Source organism: Crotalus tigris, unplaced genomic scaffold, assembly GCF_016545835.1.
Source record: "Crotalus tigris isolate CLP2741 ecotype Arizona unplaced genomic scaffold, ASM1654583v1 scf7180000023768.48146, whole genome shotgun sequence".
Classification (NCBI taxonomy): domain Eukaryota; kingdom Metazoa; phylum Chordata; class Lepidosauria; order Squamata; family Viperidae; genus Crotalus; species Crotalus tigris.
This window is the reverse complement of record NW_024100171.1, coordinates 31,373-48,146: the sequence shown is the minus strand read 5'-3', so window position 1 is coordinate 48,146 and position 16,774 is coordinate 31,373. Positions and strand designations below refer to the sequence as shown.

Below are 16,774 nucleotides of genomic sequence, written 5' to 3'. Positions count from 1 at the left end.
CTAGGCTATCGCATATCCCCACAGGGCATTGAAATGGACCCAGAGAAGGTCAGAGCAGTATTAGAATGGGCACCACCCCGCACAAGAAAGCAACTACAAAGTTTCCTGGGCTTTGCAAATTGTTACCGCCAATTCATCCCCTCATTTGCACAGATAGCCTTGCCCCTCACCAACTTACTAAAAACGAAGGGAACATCCTCAGTAAAACCTAGCCAGCCACTAACATGGACAATGGAGTGCCAAGCAGCGTTTGAGAGACTAAAGAGACCTTTTTCTGCCGAACCAGTACTAAGGCACCCAGACATGGACAAGCCCTTCATAATACAGGCAGATGCAAGTGATGTGGCAGTGGGGGCTGTGCTATTACAAGAAAATGATGATGCAGTATTGCAACCCTGTGCATATACATCCAAGAAACTCACGGAAACAGAACAGCGCTGGCCCGTATGGGAGAAGGAGGCTTATGGGATACGTTGGGCATTACTCACGTGGCGACAGTTCCTGGAAGGCAACAAAATCCCCTTCCAGGTATGGACTGATCACAAAAATTTAGAAGCCCTGAAAACTCCAGGAAACTCAATCCCAAACAAGCCCGCTGGTCCCAGCATTTTCACCAATTCCAATTTAAGCTCAAAAATTTACCAGGAAGAAAGAACTTCCTGGCAGATGCACTATCTCGCATGCCCCAATATAACAGAGCACGAACCACAGACTCTAGACCAATAATGGCAGAGTCACAACTGGCAGCGCCAGTAACCACAAGAACCCAAGCCAAAATAAAACCACAACTGGACAGCCAAACGGGGATTGAATTCAGAAAAAGTTTGGAAACAGATGAGTGGTTCCAGAAAAACAAACATGTGTGCACAATGAGAGACGGATTGCCTTGGGTAGGGGAAAAGTTATATATACCAACAACTCAAAGACTAACTTTCATGCAACTTTGCCATGACACAAAATCAGCATGGCATTTTGGATTTGTAAAAACTTTACACTTAATTAAACGGCAATTTTGGTGGCCATCAATAAAAAAGGACATAGAAAGTTATGTTGCCAGCTGCCCAACCTGTGCATCAGCAAAGAGGTTGCAAGGGAAATCGCCAGGGCTGTTACAACCAGTGGCAAGTCCCTCAGCCCCCTGGAGGGAAATAGCCATGGATTTTATAGTGGAATTGCCTGAAAGCAATGGGAATACTGTTATCTGGACAGTCACGGACCTATTTTCCAAACAGTTGCACTTTATCCCTTGCCAAAAAATTCCCACTGCAAAGGCCTTAGCAAAACTTTTTATCCAGCACATTTACAGATTGCACGGGGCACCCCAACGCATCATCTCTGATAGGGGAGTGCAATTTACGTCTACATTTTGGAAGGAATTTTTATCCCTCTTAGGGACCACTCAGGGACTGACATCTAGCCATCACCCTCAGACAGATGGACAAGCGGAACGCTGCCAGTCGGTACTTGAGCAATATTTGAGATGTTTTTTAAATTTCCAACAGAGTGATTGGACGGACTTACTTCCTTTTGCAGAAGTTGCCTACAATAATGCAGTCCACTCCAGCACAGGCTACACTCCTTTTCAAATAGCCAACGGCCAAAGTTTCAACCCTATGCCAGAGTTAACCCCAAAAGAACCAACGATCCCTTCACTGAAAGAATGGATGGAAAACCTACAAAACACCTGGCCAATAGTCAGAAAATCACTAGATGAAGCTAGGCGGGCATACAAAGCACAAGCCGATAAAAAAAGGGTTGAGCCTACACCATTCATTATAGGAGAAATGGTGTACTTATCTACAAAATACCTAAAGTCCCTACAGCCCTGTAAAAAACTTGGACCAAAATATATAGGACCTTTTCCAATTAAAAGGATCATAAATCCAGTAACAGTAGAATTAGAATTACCCAAAAACCTCAGGCAAATACACCCAATTTTTCATTGCAGCTTGCTGAAAAGAGAGCATCAGTCACCTCTACGGCCAAAAATCCCCCCCCCACCACCTCCAATCATGGTGGAGGGGGAACAACACTTCGAAATAAAAGAGATCCTTGACTCTAGGAGATATCGTGGAACAACTCAGTACCTAGTTGCCTGGAAACACCTCCCTGCCTCACAAAATGAGTGGGTCCATAAACGTCACGTCAGAGCCCCGAAGCTATTGAAGAAGTTTCACACAGAGTATCCTAACAAGCCTAACTAAATTTTTTACTTGTGTTTTCTTTCAGGTGGATCTCTCTTATTGTTAAGAGGGGCCGGATGTCAGAATCCAATTATATTTCATCTTTAATTATCAAACATAGAAACTCCCAATTCTGCCTTCTCTGGATTCTGCCATAAGAGGGAGAAAAGGGGGAGAGCAAAGGGGCTTTATGGCCCTCACTTCCTTCAGCACACTTCAAAGGACTGAATGTGTGTTTATTGTGGCCTCTAAGCTTTAACATATCAAAGAAGAGTAATTGCCTTTCATGTAGTTATCTGAAGTCTCCATCCAGACGGAAGAAGAAAGGGGATGGAATTGTGATACTTGAAACTATCACTGGAAGGGGGGTTGATTGGGTGGGACTACTGGGGAACCCCTTAAAACCTTGAATGGGAGAGCTTGAACCCCAAGTCCTGTCTAGCATGCCTGCAACCATTTTCTCTTAATAAAGGATTCCTGTTGGAAGAGCTATTCCAAGAGTTCTGTCTTCTTAAGATGCAAAGTGGGGTGGGTCCTCACATGCACTTTATCCCTTGCCAAAAGATTCCCACTGCAAAAGTCTTAGCAAAACTTTTCATCCAGCACATTTACAGATTGCATAGGGCACCCCAATGCATCATCTCTGATAGGGGAGTGCAATTTACGTCTGCATTTTGGAAGGAATTTTTATCCCTCTTAGAGACCCCTCAGGGACTGACATCGAGCCATCGTCCACAAGGAAATGGTCAATCTGAAAAATTGAATTCAATACTTGAGCAATATTTAAATGTTTTATTAATTTTCAGCAAACAAATTGGACGGACCTACTCCCTTTTGCAGAAGTTGCTTACAATAGTGCAGTCCACTCCAGCACAGGTTACACTCCTTTCCAAATAGCCAACGGTCAAAGTTTCAACCCCATGCCAGAATTAACCCCAAACGAACTGGCGATCCCATCACTGAAAGAATGGATGGAACAATTACAAAACACCTGGCCAATAGTTAGAAAAGCACTAGGTGAAGCGAGGCAGGCATACAAAGCACAAGCCGATAAAAAAAGGGTTGAGCCTACACCATTCATTATAGGAGAAATGGTGTACTTATCTACAAAATACCTAAAGTCCCTACAGCCCTGTAAAAAACTTGGACCAAAATATATAGGACCTTTTCCAATTAAAAGAATCATAAATCCAGTAACAGTAGAATTAGAATTACCCAAAAATCTCAGGCAAATACACCCAATTTTTCATTGCAGCTTGCTGAAAAGAGAGCGTCAGTCACCTTTACGGCCAAAAATCCCCCCACCACCTCCAATCATGGTGCAGGGCGAGCAACACTTCGAAATAAAGGAAATCCTTGACTCTAGGAGATATCATGGAGCGACTCAGTACCTAGTTACATGGAAATACCTCCCTGCCTCATAAAACGAGTGGGTCCATAAACGTCATGTCAGAGCTCCAAAGCTATTAAAGAAGTTTCACACAGAATATCCTAACAAGCCTGACTAATTTTTATACCTGTTTTGTTTTCTTTCAGGTGGATCTATCTTATTTTTGAGGGGGCCGGATGTCAGAATCCAATTATATTTCATCTCTAGTTATCGACTATGGAAAACCCCATTTCTGCCCTCTCTGGATTCTGTCGTACGATGAAGGAAAGGGGGGGTGAACAAAGGGGTTTTATGGCCCTCACTTCCTTTGGTACAGCTTCAAAAGGGACTGAATGTGGATACCACCAAAAGGACTAACCATAACAATGGAGTCATCAGCTTTCATCTACTCCTCTCTAAAGTCTCTTTTCCACCGACAGTGAGGAAAAAGGGGGTGGAAATGTAACGCCGGGGATTGTCACTGGACAGATGGTGGGGTGGGATGGGACTGCTGGGGGCCCCTTAAAACCTTGAACTGTAGGACTTGGGCCCCAGGTCCTGTCTAGAATGCCTGCAACCATTTTCTCTTAACAAAGATGCCTGTTGGAAGAAATATTCCAAGAGTTCTGTCTTCTTAAGATGCAAAGTGGGTTGGGTCCTTACATGGAAGCTAGGAGAAGACAAAGACACGTAAAATCTGCATACCCCACCCAAACCCTGGGAGTCACTAGCCCTAGCACCAGGGAAGCAGGGTATGTGATGGGATTAACCCACCAACAACAGGAATGCTAGAGAGGCACACTCAGGTCAGAATACATGACACAGGAAATACAAAGCCTGAAACAGGAACAGGAAACTACTTTAAACAAAAGGCTCAAGAGGGGTATAAAAACCTACTAGCCACATGTGCTCAAGTCTTCCCCCCCCCCTTCTTTCCTACAAGAACTACCTTGCTGTCTGGCTCTTCAATAAACTGCAACCTTCTTTCTAAAACAGTCGCCATGTTGCTTATTTATCCCCAGCTTGAATGAACCAGGATGAAGATTTTAATCCATCAGTATCCTCCCCCCCCAAAAAAACTGACATAAATTTACGTGGGGGATAGTTGGGGATTCTGCTGAGAAAGTGGCTATCAAAGACAGAGAGAGAGAGGCTTGTCTCAGTGCCCCACACAAACGGTGGTGGTGCCTTTCTGTTGTGGATGATGTCCCCATGGTCTCACAAAACTTGCCTAATTCCTGGTTAAATGCATCTAATAACCAACAATATTTAGTTTTCGGTGACAACATCACCCATCATAACGATCTCCCAACAAACGCCCCCACTGAGGACACAGACCGGCTATACGAAGGCCAGACCGTTCTGATATTATTTTGTTTCTTTGTTGTATTCCCCATTTCCTCTTTCACTGGTTTATTCCCAGTTATTGCACACTTGTTTCTTCTGATGTAGGCCATATCCATTATGATTTAAGGTAGATACTTCTGGACTTTGGACACAAAGTTTAAAAACCTCAACCCGTGAATTTTACATAAAGCTTCCTGGATGAAGAAATTGGAATAGAAAAGAACTTCCTGATAGACAATATTTAGGTCATGTCAGGATTTTTAGTTGACTAGCCTATCATGCCTACTTTTACCTGGGACTTCTAGAAGATTATACACCAGATTGTTACAAAAAAGCAACCTTGGCATACTGTAATGTGCATTAATAGATAAATTGCATGGCTTAGCCATAAAGGTATATTATATCCAGCCTCGTTAACAGAAGGACTCCATGAATTAGGCTACTAAACTGTTAATTCTCTCTCTCTCTCTCTCTCTCTCTCTCTCTCTCTCACCCTCTCTCTCCCTCTCTCCTCCCTTCTAACACTGGCAATCTTACCTAATTGGGTCATGCAATGTCTGTGAGAGAACAACCAACTCAGAGAGCACCAAGGACCCCTCACTTCTAAATAAGCATGCTCACCTGGCTTCCCAGATCTGAACTGCCCAGACGGCCAGCATGCAAATTGTTCATCTGTTGACCCGAATTAGGAGACAGCATAGGAAGTATCAATTGTGAATATGTGCAGAGGGCCCTGCTGACTTTGGGACCTTGCAGAGTCATGGAGGCAGGTTGTGAAAGGGCAGCAAGGAAAACAGCCCACGTCCTAACCCACCCGGGAACGTCCGAGGTCTTTAGGGAAACCCCCCAAAGGGAACATTTTTAGCTACTTCTGCTTTCTCCCTTCTTAGCTACAGTGTGCCAGACTTACGGGGCGAAATCTTGATCTTATGTGTGTCAGCTTTGCCGGGTGGATTGCTTATGTAATCAGAAGGAATAAATACACTGATTTCTTCTCATTCGGAGCTTCTCTCTTTTAGAGGAGCCCATTTTTGTTCAGCTGAATAAAAACGTAAAGCTTAAAGGCAATTTCTGGTTTCCTGTATTTTTTATCAAGCAAAACCTCAGAGCCTGCACAACACAACATTCCAAATTATGGGACTGACCTGCTAATTCAACGCATGGACTACTATCTGAGACAAATGGCTGTCCAGTCTCTTCTTCAACACCTCCAGTGATGGAGCATCCATAACATCTGGTTTCTAACAATAAAAGTTCTCTTGAACCCTGGGCCACTTTCCTTGACCTCCAGAATGTTGAGGTGCACCACAACATCTGCTCACCTCTGAGAAGAAAGCCATCCCGATGGTCTTCACCTTTATATCAGAATGACATAGGTATGTGTTGGTCTGTCTAAACATCAGTTTGAGTTGTGCTGTAGAGAACGTGAACAAGGTCCTAAAAGATCAAGTACGGAGAGATCAGACAAGATCTGTGAGAAGAATCACCAAGGCAGAGAAATCATTATCTGAATCATCGATAAAGTGATTGAACGAATTACTCACTTTAGAGAATTTCTATGGCTGCCCACCCTCCACAGGTGTTTAACAACAGTTCATAAATAAAGAAAACCTCAAAACACAAATCCAAACCAAGTTAAAAATATCCAGGTGGATATATAATGTGGATAAAAACAAGCATGTGGTTATTTAAAATGCCTGTGGATATGGAATGGGCTACAGAAGTCTGGATCTTGCAACGTTTAGACAAACGAATGCAAATCACTGCAAAAGTTAGTGGCTGTCTGACCCCCCCCCCCTTTGATCCCCTTCTCTTCCTCTCTCCCCCCTTTCTCCCCCTCCCTCTCCCTTTTTCTCTCCCCTTCCCTCTCGCTCTTTCTCTCTCCCTCTGTCTCCCTCTCCCCATCTCCCCTCTCTCCTTATTCCCTCTTCCTCTCCCCCTCTCTTCCCTTGCCTCCTCTCCCCCTCTTCCTCTCCTCCCTCTTTCCTTCTCCCCCTCCCTATTTCTTCCTTCCTTTCCCCTTCTTCTCCCTCTCTCCCTCTCCCCTTGCCTCCCTCTCCCTGAACAATTCCTATTGGCTTTTGAAAGCCAATAGAATTAGACTCTATTCAAGAGAGTCTATTCTATTGGCTTTCAAAAGCCAATAGAATAAAAGGGAGTAGCACAGCTAAGGAAAAGGGGGAAAAAATGGCGGACTGCGTTGTTTGTCGGCCCCCGTGAAATGGTCGTTCGACCCCCCAATGGGGTCCCGACCCACAGGTTGAGAACCACTGTTCTAGAGTCTCAACCTCTTTTTTACATCGTGGTGACCAAAACTGGATGCAGTATTCCAAGTGTGGCCTTACCAAGGCCTTGTAAAGTGGTATTAATACTTCATGCGATCTTGATTCTCTCCCTCTGTTAATGCAGCCTAGCATTAATAAAGGGTTATTAGGGCTCAAGGTGGTTTGCTTACTTCCACGTTTCCTTGGTCTGCGTCACAAAGAAGCATTCTTAACTCCAGGAGAAATAAACATCAACAACAGAAGCCCCAAACACCTGGCCCAAAAAGAGGTAGCGACAGCCACAAGGACCCACAGTTCAACCCTGAGCTACCAATATTTTCTTCTCTTTGTCTTAATTAATTTCTACACCAGCCATCTCAGCTAATTGACACAGGGCAGTTTAGAACAACAGAATAAAACATCGGTTCATTTGTGTTTTAAATTTTTTCTTTTAAATTTTAATTAAGCCTGTATTCAGCTCTGGGAAGGTTGGGGGAGGGTTGGGGTGGGTTGGGAGGGTTGGGGGAAGGGAACTTTTTTTTTTGTAAAATTTTAAATATTTTCAATAAAAAAAACATTATAAACACATGAATAAAAACACAGATTAAAAGTATTTGAAACAAGACACGACGTTCAGGTGTTTGGCTTTGCTGGTTTCTAGCACGTATTTTCTTAAATCAAACTGTTCTTAGTTATTTCTGTAAGTCACCCAGAATCACCATGAGTGAGTTGAGCAACCATATAGGTTTTCTCAATAGATGAATGAATGAATGAATGGTTGAATAAATAAATAAATGAACAAATGGATGGATGGATGGAATGGATTGATAAATGAACCAATAAATGGATGGATGGATGGATGGATGGATGGATGGATAAATGAACCAACAGATGGATGGATGGAGAAATAAATAATGAAAGGTTGGCTGGCTGGCTGAATGAATGAATAAATGAACCAACGAATGGATGGATGGATGGATAGATAGATGAACCAATGAATGGGTGGATGGATAAATAAATGAATCTGTCAGAATCCAATTATATTTCAATTATATTACAGCTGGCAGTAATGAAAAGGGGGTGGAAGTGTAATGCCTGAGACTGTCGCTGAAAGAGGGGGATGATTGGGTGGGGCTACTGGGGAACCTCTTAAAACCTTGAATGGGAGAGCTTGAACCCCAAGTCCTGTCTAGAACGCCTGCAACCATTTTCTCTTAATAAAGGATTCCTGTTGGAAGAATTATTCTAAGAGTTCTGTCTTCTTAAGATGCAAAGTGGGGTGGGTCCTTATAGTCCAATAGATGGCTGGATGGATGAAGGAACCAATGGTTGAATGAATGAACCAATGGATGGATGAATGAACCGATGGATGGATGGATGGATGGATGGATGGATGGATTAATGAATAAATGAAACAATGGATGGATGGATGGATGGATGAATGGATGAATTGATGGATGGATGAATAGATGAATGAATGAATCAATGGATGGATGGATGGATGGATGAACCAATGAATGGATGGATGGGTGAATTAATGAACAAATGAAACAATGAATGGATGGATGGATAAATGAATGAATAGATGGATGAATGAACCACTGGATGGATGGATGATGGATGGATGGATGGATGGATGGATGGACCAATGAATGGATGGATTGGTGGATTAATGAATAAATGAAACAATGGATGGATGAATGGGTGGATGGATGAATGAGCAACTGAATGGATGGATGGATACCAAAGCTGCTCTGCTTCTGGCAAGGAAGCCCGCAGATGCTTCAACTTTCAGGGGGGTCTTTTGGGGGGGTGCCTTACCACAAGTTGTGTACCAATTTCTGTCCCCCACTTTGCCCACTGCCTCTCTCGGACCAGGGCAAGCCTGCTCTTGTGCCTCTCACCAACTCTGAGGGGGAGGCCACTGGAGGTGACCCTTCTGCTCAGCCCTTCTCCCTTCCACCAGCCCTGCCCCACGGCTAGACAAAAGGAAAACAGAGTCGCTGGCTAATGGTTTACCGCAATTGACATGGTCGATTGGCTGTTTCGCCTGCCGTTGGTTTCCGAAATGGGGTCTTCGTCCTTTTCAGGAGGGGTCTCATCATCTTCCTATTAGCATAGGGGTCTGCAACCAGTGCCCTCCATATCTCTCTTGCACTTCTGCAGAGGTGGAAAAAAATAGATTTGGACCAATCAGATTCTTTCCCCCTTTCAGAAGAGACTGTCAGTCCAGAGGTGAAAAAGCTCCAATGGATTAGAGAACTGATGGAGCTTGCGGTGATGGCCAAACTAACGGCTTTCATCCAAGAAAAGAAATATACAGGTCGTTATCCCAAAGATGCTTTTTCACGAGGCAACGGGACTTTTTTGCTTCTTTGTTTTTTCCTTTGAAGACGTTTCGCTTCTCAGCCAAGAAGCTTCTTCAGCTCTGACTGGATGGTGGGCAATGAAAGGACTTCTCTTCCTTGCAGGCAGCTGGTCGTTTGCATTCTTTCTGCGAGTCGTTCAAGCTACCTGGAAGCTTATCTGTGTCTTCAGGGTCACCATCTTCAGTCTTACACAACAAGACAAAAATCTTTCTTGGACGTCTAGAATGAATGAAACCCTTCCGTTCCCCTTCAGTCAGATCTTCCGGGAGGAGAAGCGAAACGTCTTCAAAGAAAACAGAAAAAGAAGAAAGTCCAGTTGCCTGGTGAAAAAGCACCTTTGGGATAAGGAGGACCTGGATGAGTGGGAATCTCCGTGGACAGTTATGCAGGTAGTTCTGGACTTACAACAGTTCGTTTAGTGGCCGTTTGAAGTTACAACGGCATTGAAAAAAGGGACTTATGACCAGTTTTCACCAGTTTTAAATGCCGAGTACCACTACAGGTCACAGCCCAGCCGAGCTGAGATGGGGTCGTCGACTAATGACAAAGTTGGACCGTCTCCATCCTGACAGAGCAGCTACAGAAACGTCACAACCGAAGCCTCCAAGGAATTTATGTTTGGGTGAGCCTGTTTTGGGGCAAGAAACTATGGGAAGGGAGCACCTTGGGTGGTTGCTATTGTGACAAAGGTGCAAGGGCCACTATCCTACGAGGTGGCCTTGTGTGACAGTCGTGTGGTCCAACACCACATTGATCAGTTGCGGCGGCGGCTGGCAAGGCAGAGTCTTCGTGCAGAGGACGAGAGAACTATAGACTTGCATAGGGAAGTGGACATTCCCAAATAGGCCAGACCCACAGAGACTGTACGAGTTGATCCAGAATCAACGCAGAAAACGAACCATGTTTGCCGGCAAGTGACGCAAGCGAAAACAGCGGTACAAGTTTATTCGGTTTGGCCGAATGCAGCCGGACCCGTCTACCTGGCACAGACAGACTTAGCGGCACGGGTCTACTGGGTATGGCTAAATGGCAAGTTCATCGGGAGCCCCAAACAGTTTTGGAGCGCTCCAAAAGAACCCGTAATCCACCAGCATACTTAAATGATTATGTACACAAAATGTACTGGGGGTTGACTTGTCCAAGGGACCGGGGTGTATTGATAGTGAACATTAATGTGTTTGGGTAAATGTGTCTCCAACTGTTTTGGAGGGAAACTGAAGTTTATATTTGAGGGGATAACCAGCTCTAAATCTGACCGTCACCGGTTGAGTTCAGTTCTGTTATTCTTGCAATAATACATATTGCATTAGATCGGTCTGGTCAATGCCTTCAAGAAGTCACTACGTAACAAACTGCATCTAAAAACCAGCAATATTTCATTTTTGGTGACAACATCACCCATCATAACGATCTCCCAACAAGCCCCCTCTGAGGACACGGACTGGCTATACGAAGGCCAGACTGTTCTGATATTATTTTGTTTCTTTGTTGTATTCCCCTTTTCCTCTGATTTCACTAGTTTATTCCCATATATAAAATTGTCTGATTGCACACTTGTTCCTTCTGATGTAGGCCATATCAATTATGATTTAAGGTAGATACTTCTGGACTTTGGACACAAAGTTTAAAAACCTCAACCCGTGAATTTTATATAAAGCTTCCTGGATGAAGAAATTGGAATAGAAAAGAACAATAGAGGTTAAAAGAACATTAAAAGTTAAAAACAGGTCAGTTTCCCCCTCTTTCATTCCTACCTGTCCCCCCCAAAAGCCACAGCACATGGGGCAGCTGTCCCACGGGGGCTCCACATCAAGAGGGCTCGTTCACCCACACAAATCATCCATCATTCCAGTGGATGGAAACTAATTAAGGAGAGAACAACCTAGAACTAAGGAGGAATTTCATAACACTGAGAACAATTAACCAGTGGAACAACTTGCCTCTAGAAGTTCTGAATGCTCCAACACTTTTTAAGAAGAGATTGGACAACCACTTGTCTGAAATGGTATAGGGCAGTGATGGGAAACCTTTTAGTGACCGAGTGCCCAAACCGCAACCCAAAACCCACTTATCTGTCGCAAAGTGCCAGGCTGCATCAGCATTGTGGTACCCTCGGGGGGGAGGGGGCAGGGGGCATGGCCCACTGGGTGGGCATGGCCCCCTCATGGTCACAGCAGACTGGGTGAGCATGGCCAGGTGGGCTCAGTCGCTTCAATGTTGCTCATGATGGGGGACCCCTGTGGGTGCCGGGCAGGATTGGGGGCGATCCAGGGGGTCTCTGGTGGATGGGGCAGTGGGCAGAAGACTCATCCTGCAGGGCAACGCAAGGAAGGCAAGGCAGGGGCTGGGAAGGCTACTGCCTGACACCATCAGCAGCTGCTACTGGAGGGCCGGCCCGTATTCACAGCGGGCTACACAGCTCCTGCTGCCGGATGCTCTCAGCCCCGTGCGCTCACCGTCTCCTGTGTGAGCACCTTGGGGGCTGCCAGGCTGGGTGGGGCCAGGGCAGTGGGAGCCAGTCCCTCTCCATCTCCAGGGCATCCAGGGGGGCCAACACCGCTTGCTCGCCCACTTCCTGCCCCTTCGCTTCCAAATGCCACATGCTTGCTTGCTCGCTTACTCAGTGCCCCGTCATTTCCAAATGCTGCTTGCTCGTAACTTCCTGCCCAGTCGCTTCCAAATGCCACATGCTCGCTACTCTGGTGAACTCTGCTGGGGAAACAGCGCGCATGCCCACAGAGAGGGCTCTGAGTGCTGCCTCTGGCACAGGTGCCATAGGTTCGCCACCACTGATATAGGGTTTCCCGTCTGAGCAGGGGGTTGGACTAGAAGACCTCCAAGATCCCTAACAACTCTGTTATTCTGTCATTCCTAGGTTCATAGGCCTGGAAGGCACCTTGGAGGTCTTCTAGTCCAACCCCCCGCCCAAAGCCAAAGAGGTAACCTCCCCATCACGGATGAGTCACAGACCCTCACTCGACAAACCCACACCTGAAGCCCTTACAAGCAGAACACCGACATCCCACAAACCCAGCCTGGTAATGAAACATTCGGAAACCAAGCAGAAGCTCGGAGGACGAACCTCCACCCTCGTCCTCCACCCCAGCTACAGATATTCTCCACTATCACGAATGATTGAGAATCTCCGTAGACCGTAAGAAAACAGGAGTCGTCATCTCCTTGAGGTTCTTACTGATCGCAATCCGGGGAGCGTTCCAGGAGAAAGTCCAACACTTCTTTCACCCATTTAGAGGCCAGGTGACACACGGACTTCAGGGTGTTTTGTTTTGTGGCCGGTTCACTGATGTTGGGGAGACGATGGTAAATTTCCCTGAGGATCGTGGGTACCTACGGCAAAACAGAGATCAGAGGAATGAGATCCAGTGTCGGTCTCCACTGGAGATGCAGTGGAGTTGATCACTCCCACCCATTGGGGAAAAAAATTGGCCCCCACAGTGTCAAAGTTTGCCTTACATTTTGGAAAAAAACATCTGGTTTATCAAGCCCCGTGTGATATGGACAACACTGAACCGAATTTGCACTGGCCACAGTAGATGCGCGGAGGCCCTCTATAAATGGGACAAAATATCATCACAGAATTGTGACTGTGGGCCCAAAAAAATCCTCTATCCAACTGGCTCTCTAAATAAACTTTTCATGAAAACAACATGTCTATTTTGTTTTGCCCTTACCTTCTTCTGGAAGGTTTACCCAACTTTATACCCTTAAGATTACCTGGTGGTCTCCCATCCAGCCCTAACTTTCTTAAAGCCAGCCAAAGTGTTGTCATCACCAAGAGGGCCTCAGAGCACAAGGTCTCATCCATTCTCATCCTTCTTTTCTACAAAATCTCCTATATCCCTTTTGCTCCAAACCCTCCATTTCTTACTTCCTCCATGTCCATACAACATTCCTCCAGGAAGGAAAGGAGTAGTACTCCCGCAGCCTGGCAAATGGTCTTCTCCTCATGTGTGAGAGCCTCAGTGATTTTCAATGTCATCAATGTGATGTTTATGGGGGAGAGATGCTCACCAAAGGCCTATCGGAGAGAAGAAAAGGAGACCACACAGAGATGAATCAGGGTTTTTGACTTTCTTGTCTCTACAAGGGGCGGGGTGTTCAAATACTTTGACCCAGATTTGGGAAAAGGACATTGTACAGAGAGGCAGGGCTTATTCCATGTTGTCAATCACGTTCACTGATATTAGGGTGTGGGTAAAAAGAAGCCAACATGGCAGCTTCAATTGCCTCTTCCAGCCATTACAATAGAATAGCAGAGTTGGAAGGGACCTTGGAGGTCTTCTAGTCCAACCCTCTGCTCAGGCAGGAAACCCTACATGATTTCAGACAAATGCTTGTCCAATCTCTTCTTAAAAACCTCCAGTGTTGGAGCATTCACAACTTCTGGAGGCAGGTTGTTCCACTGATTAATTGTTCTAACTGTCAGGAAATTTCTCCTTATTTCTAGGTTGCTTCTCTCCTGGATTAGTTTCCATCCATTGCTTCTTGTCCTGCCTTCAGGTACTTTGGAGAATAGCTTGACTCCCTCTACTTTGTGGCAGCCCCTGAGATACTGGAACACTGCTATCCTGTCACCCCTCTTCATTAAACTAGACATACCCAATTTCTGCAATCGTTCTTCCTCTGTTTTAGCGTCCAGCCCTCTAATCATCTTTGTTGCTCTTCTCTGCACTTTTTCTAGGGTCTCAACATCTTTTTTACATTGTAGTGACCAAAACTGGATGTAGTATGCTTAGTGTTGCCTTATTGAGGCACTACAAAGTGGTATTAACCCTTCACATGATCTTGATTCTAATACATTCTTATGCATTCATCCCATGGATTGTATGGGATGAACAGCCAAACTCCAGCCTTTGGATCATGCCCTCCCCACTGTTACACTGTCTTTTTGGAGCATCTCCAGGTCCTAAGGAGGAGGACAGAAAGGAAGGTCAAGAAGAAGAAGGCAAAAGGCTGGACTAAAACCTACCTTAGCCATTTTGGAAATGTCGTTATAGAAGATCCCTGGGCCCGAACTGAGGAAATCCTCTTTTGCCCATCTTACTGTCTTTCCCTTCTTATTTTTTGGCTTCTTCTCCATCTCTTGAGCTTTGTAGGGAGGGAAAAAACCACAAGGTCAGATTTTGGCCTTCAGAACCTCTGAACATCCTTTTCCCGACTGCTGGTTTAGTCGTTCCAACCGAAGAGAAAATGTGTAGCTCAGGGCTGAACTGGGGGGTTCCTGCTGCTCTCTGAGCCTGGTGGTTTTCTTGCAGACGTTTCAAGACCCAGCTAGGAAACATCATCAGTGTGTTGATCCAAATTAGGAGACAGCATAGGAAGTATCAATTGTGAATATGTGCTGACTTTGGGCCCTTGCAGAGTCATGGAGGCAGGTCGTGAAAGGGCAGCAAGAAAAACAGCCCATGTCCTAACCCACCCGGGAACGTCCGAGGTCTTTAGGGAAACCCCCCAAAGCTACTTCTGCTTTCTCCCTTCTTAGCTACAGTGTGCCAGACTTACGGGGCGAAATCCTGATCTTATGTGTGTGTCAGCACTGCCGGGTGGATTGCTTATGTAATCAGAAGGAATAAATACACGGATTTCTTCTCATTCGGGGCTTTGTTCAGCTGAATAAAAATGTAAAGCTTAAAGGGAACTTCTGGTTTCCTGTATTTTTTTATCAAGCAACCCCTCAGAACCTGCACAGCAAGTGATGATGGCCATCAGTGCTGAGAGGGCGAAACACAGAGAAAAGGTCTTGAAAGGTCTGCAAGAAAACCACCAGGCTCAGAGAGCACTAAGAACCCCACCCAACTGTCATTACCTGGCACCATCCTCAGGCCCTGTGTGTGTGTGTGTGTGTGTGTGTGTGTGTGTGTGTGTGTGTGTGTTACGTATTGCTGTTCTGAGGACCTTGCCAAACAAACATTTGCAAAGAAAAGAATGGCTGTCCGAGCTCAGCCTTGCTGTGTAGGGTGACAAAAATTCTTGCTAAAAGGAAAAGGAACCTGGGCAGGGGAACTCTCGAACCCCAGCCTGGTGCATCTTTGCATTAGGGTTGGTGATGCTAAATCAGGCATGCTCTCTCTCTCTCTCCCCTCCCTCCCTCTGTCCTCCCTCCCTCCCCCTCTCTCTCCCCCCTCTCTCCCTCTCTCTCCCTCCCTCCCCTTCCTCTCTCTCTCCCTCCAAAAACATCTGGATTATCCAGCCTCATGTGATATGGACAACACTGAACTGAATTCGCACTGGCCACGGTAGATGTGCAGAGTCCCTCTATAAATGAGGCAAAATATGATCACAGAATTGTGACTGTGGGCCCAAAAAACCCCTCTATCCAGCTGGCTCCCTAAATAAAGTTTTCATGAAAACAACCTGGCTATTTTGTTTTGCCCTTACCTTCTTCTGGAAGGTTTACCCAACTTTATAGCCTTAAGATCACCTGGTGGTCTCCCATCCAGCTCTAACTTTCTTTAAACCAGCCAAGTGTTGTTGTTGTTGTGTTGAAGGATTGTGTGGGTGTTTCTCAAACCTGGCCATTTTAAAGGCCTGTGTGGACTTCATCTCCCAGAATTCCCTAGTAAGCCAGCTGGATTCTGGGGGTTGAAGGCCACAGATGCCACAAAGTTTTCCTTCCTGATCCCCCGCACAAAGTGTTTGGAGAACATTTGTGATGTTCCCTTCCACATCTCTTACATAAGAGAGATATCTCAAGGTTAGGGTTTTTATCATATTTACGGAGTGTATATTGGAGATGGTGTGGGATTCGTTGTCTAGTTTGGAAGAAACAATTGCCAGCCAAAACTTCCAAGAGAAAGCAGTGGTACTTTATTTTTACTACTTTGCAAAGAGGATGTATCATGTACTTGCAGGTACAGTGCACACACCTTAAAATCATCAATATAATTTCTTTATATTCCCTATAACCATCACAAATTTACCTCCCACCTTTCCCTCATTGGCTGAGTACTCAGGCCGTCACAACCTATCCAAAGCGCCTAAAGTGAATACATTATTCCCCACCTCTGATTACATCTCCCACTCCTCAAATTCTATCACCCCCTGCCCTTATTTACAAATTAACTTTTATAGCTGTTAGTTCCTGTGGGCTGCCTCTGAATCAACCATCGTGTCAACTAATTCTGGTTAAAACTAGTTTTGAGCATTGCAGGGGCCTCTGATCCTGACTCCTACGTTCAGTTTCCATGCTTAAGCAGAATTCATGAGATTAGAAATATGTAT

The 16,774-nt window shown here is 45.3% G+C and overlaps 1 protein-coding gene across 1 annotated transcript; it reads right to left on the bottom strand.

Annotated features, from left to right (window-relative positions):
• Positions 1 to 5,520: 5,520 nt before the first annotated feature.
• LOC120298180 lies at positions 5,521 to 16,024 on the bottom strand (the record flags this gene model as incomplete). The annotated part of the gene is made up of 7 exons (XM_039321633.1): positions 15,932 to 16,024; positions 14,523 to 14,641; positions 13,422 to 13,571; positions 12,726 to 12,880; positions 9,183 to 9,323; positions 6,222 to 6,336; positions 5,521 to 5,571 (listed from the first exon to the last, which is right to left on the bottom strand). Coding segments are annotated over exons 2-7 (723 nt in total), but the record flags the coding sequence as incomplete, so codon positions are not given.
• Positions 16,025 to 16,774: the final 750 nt, after the last annotated feature.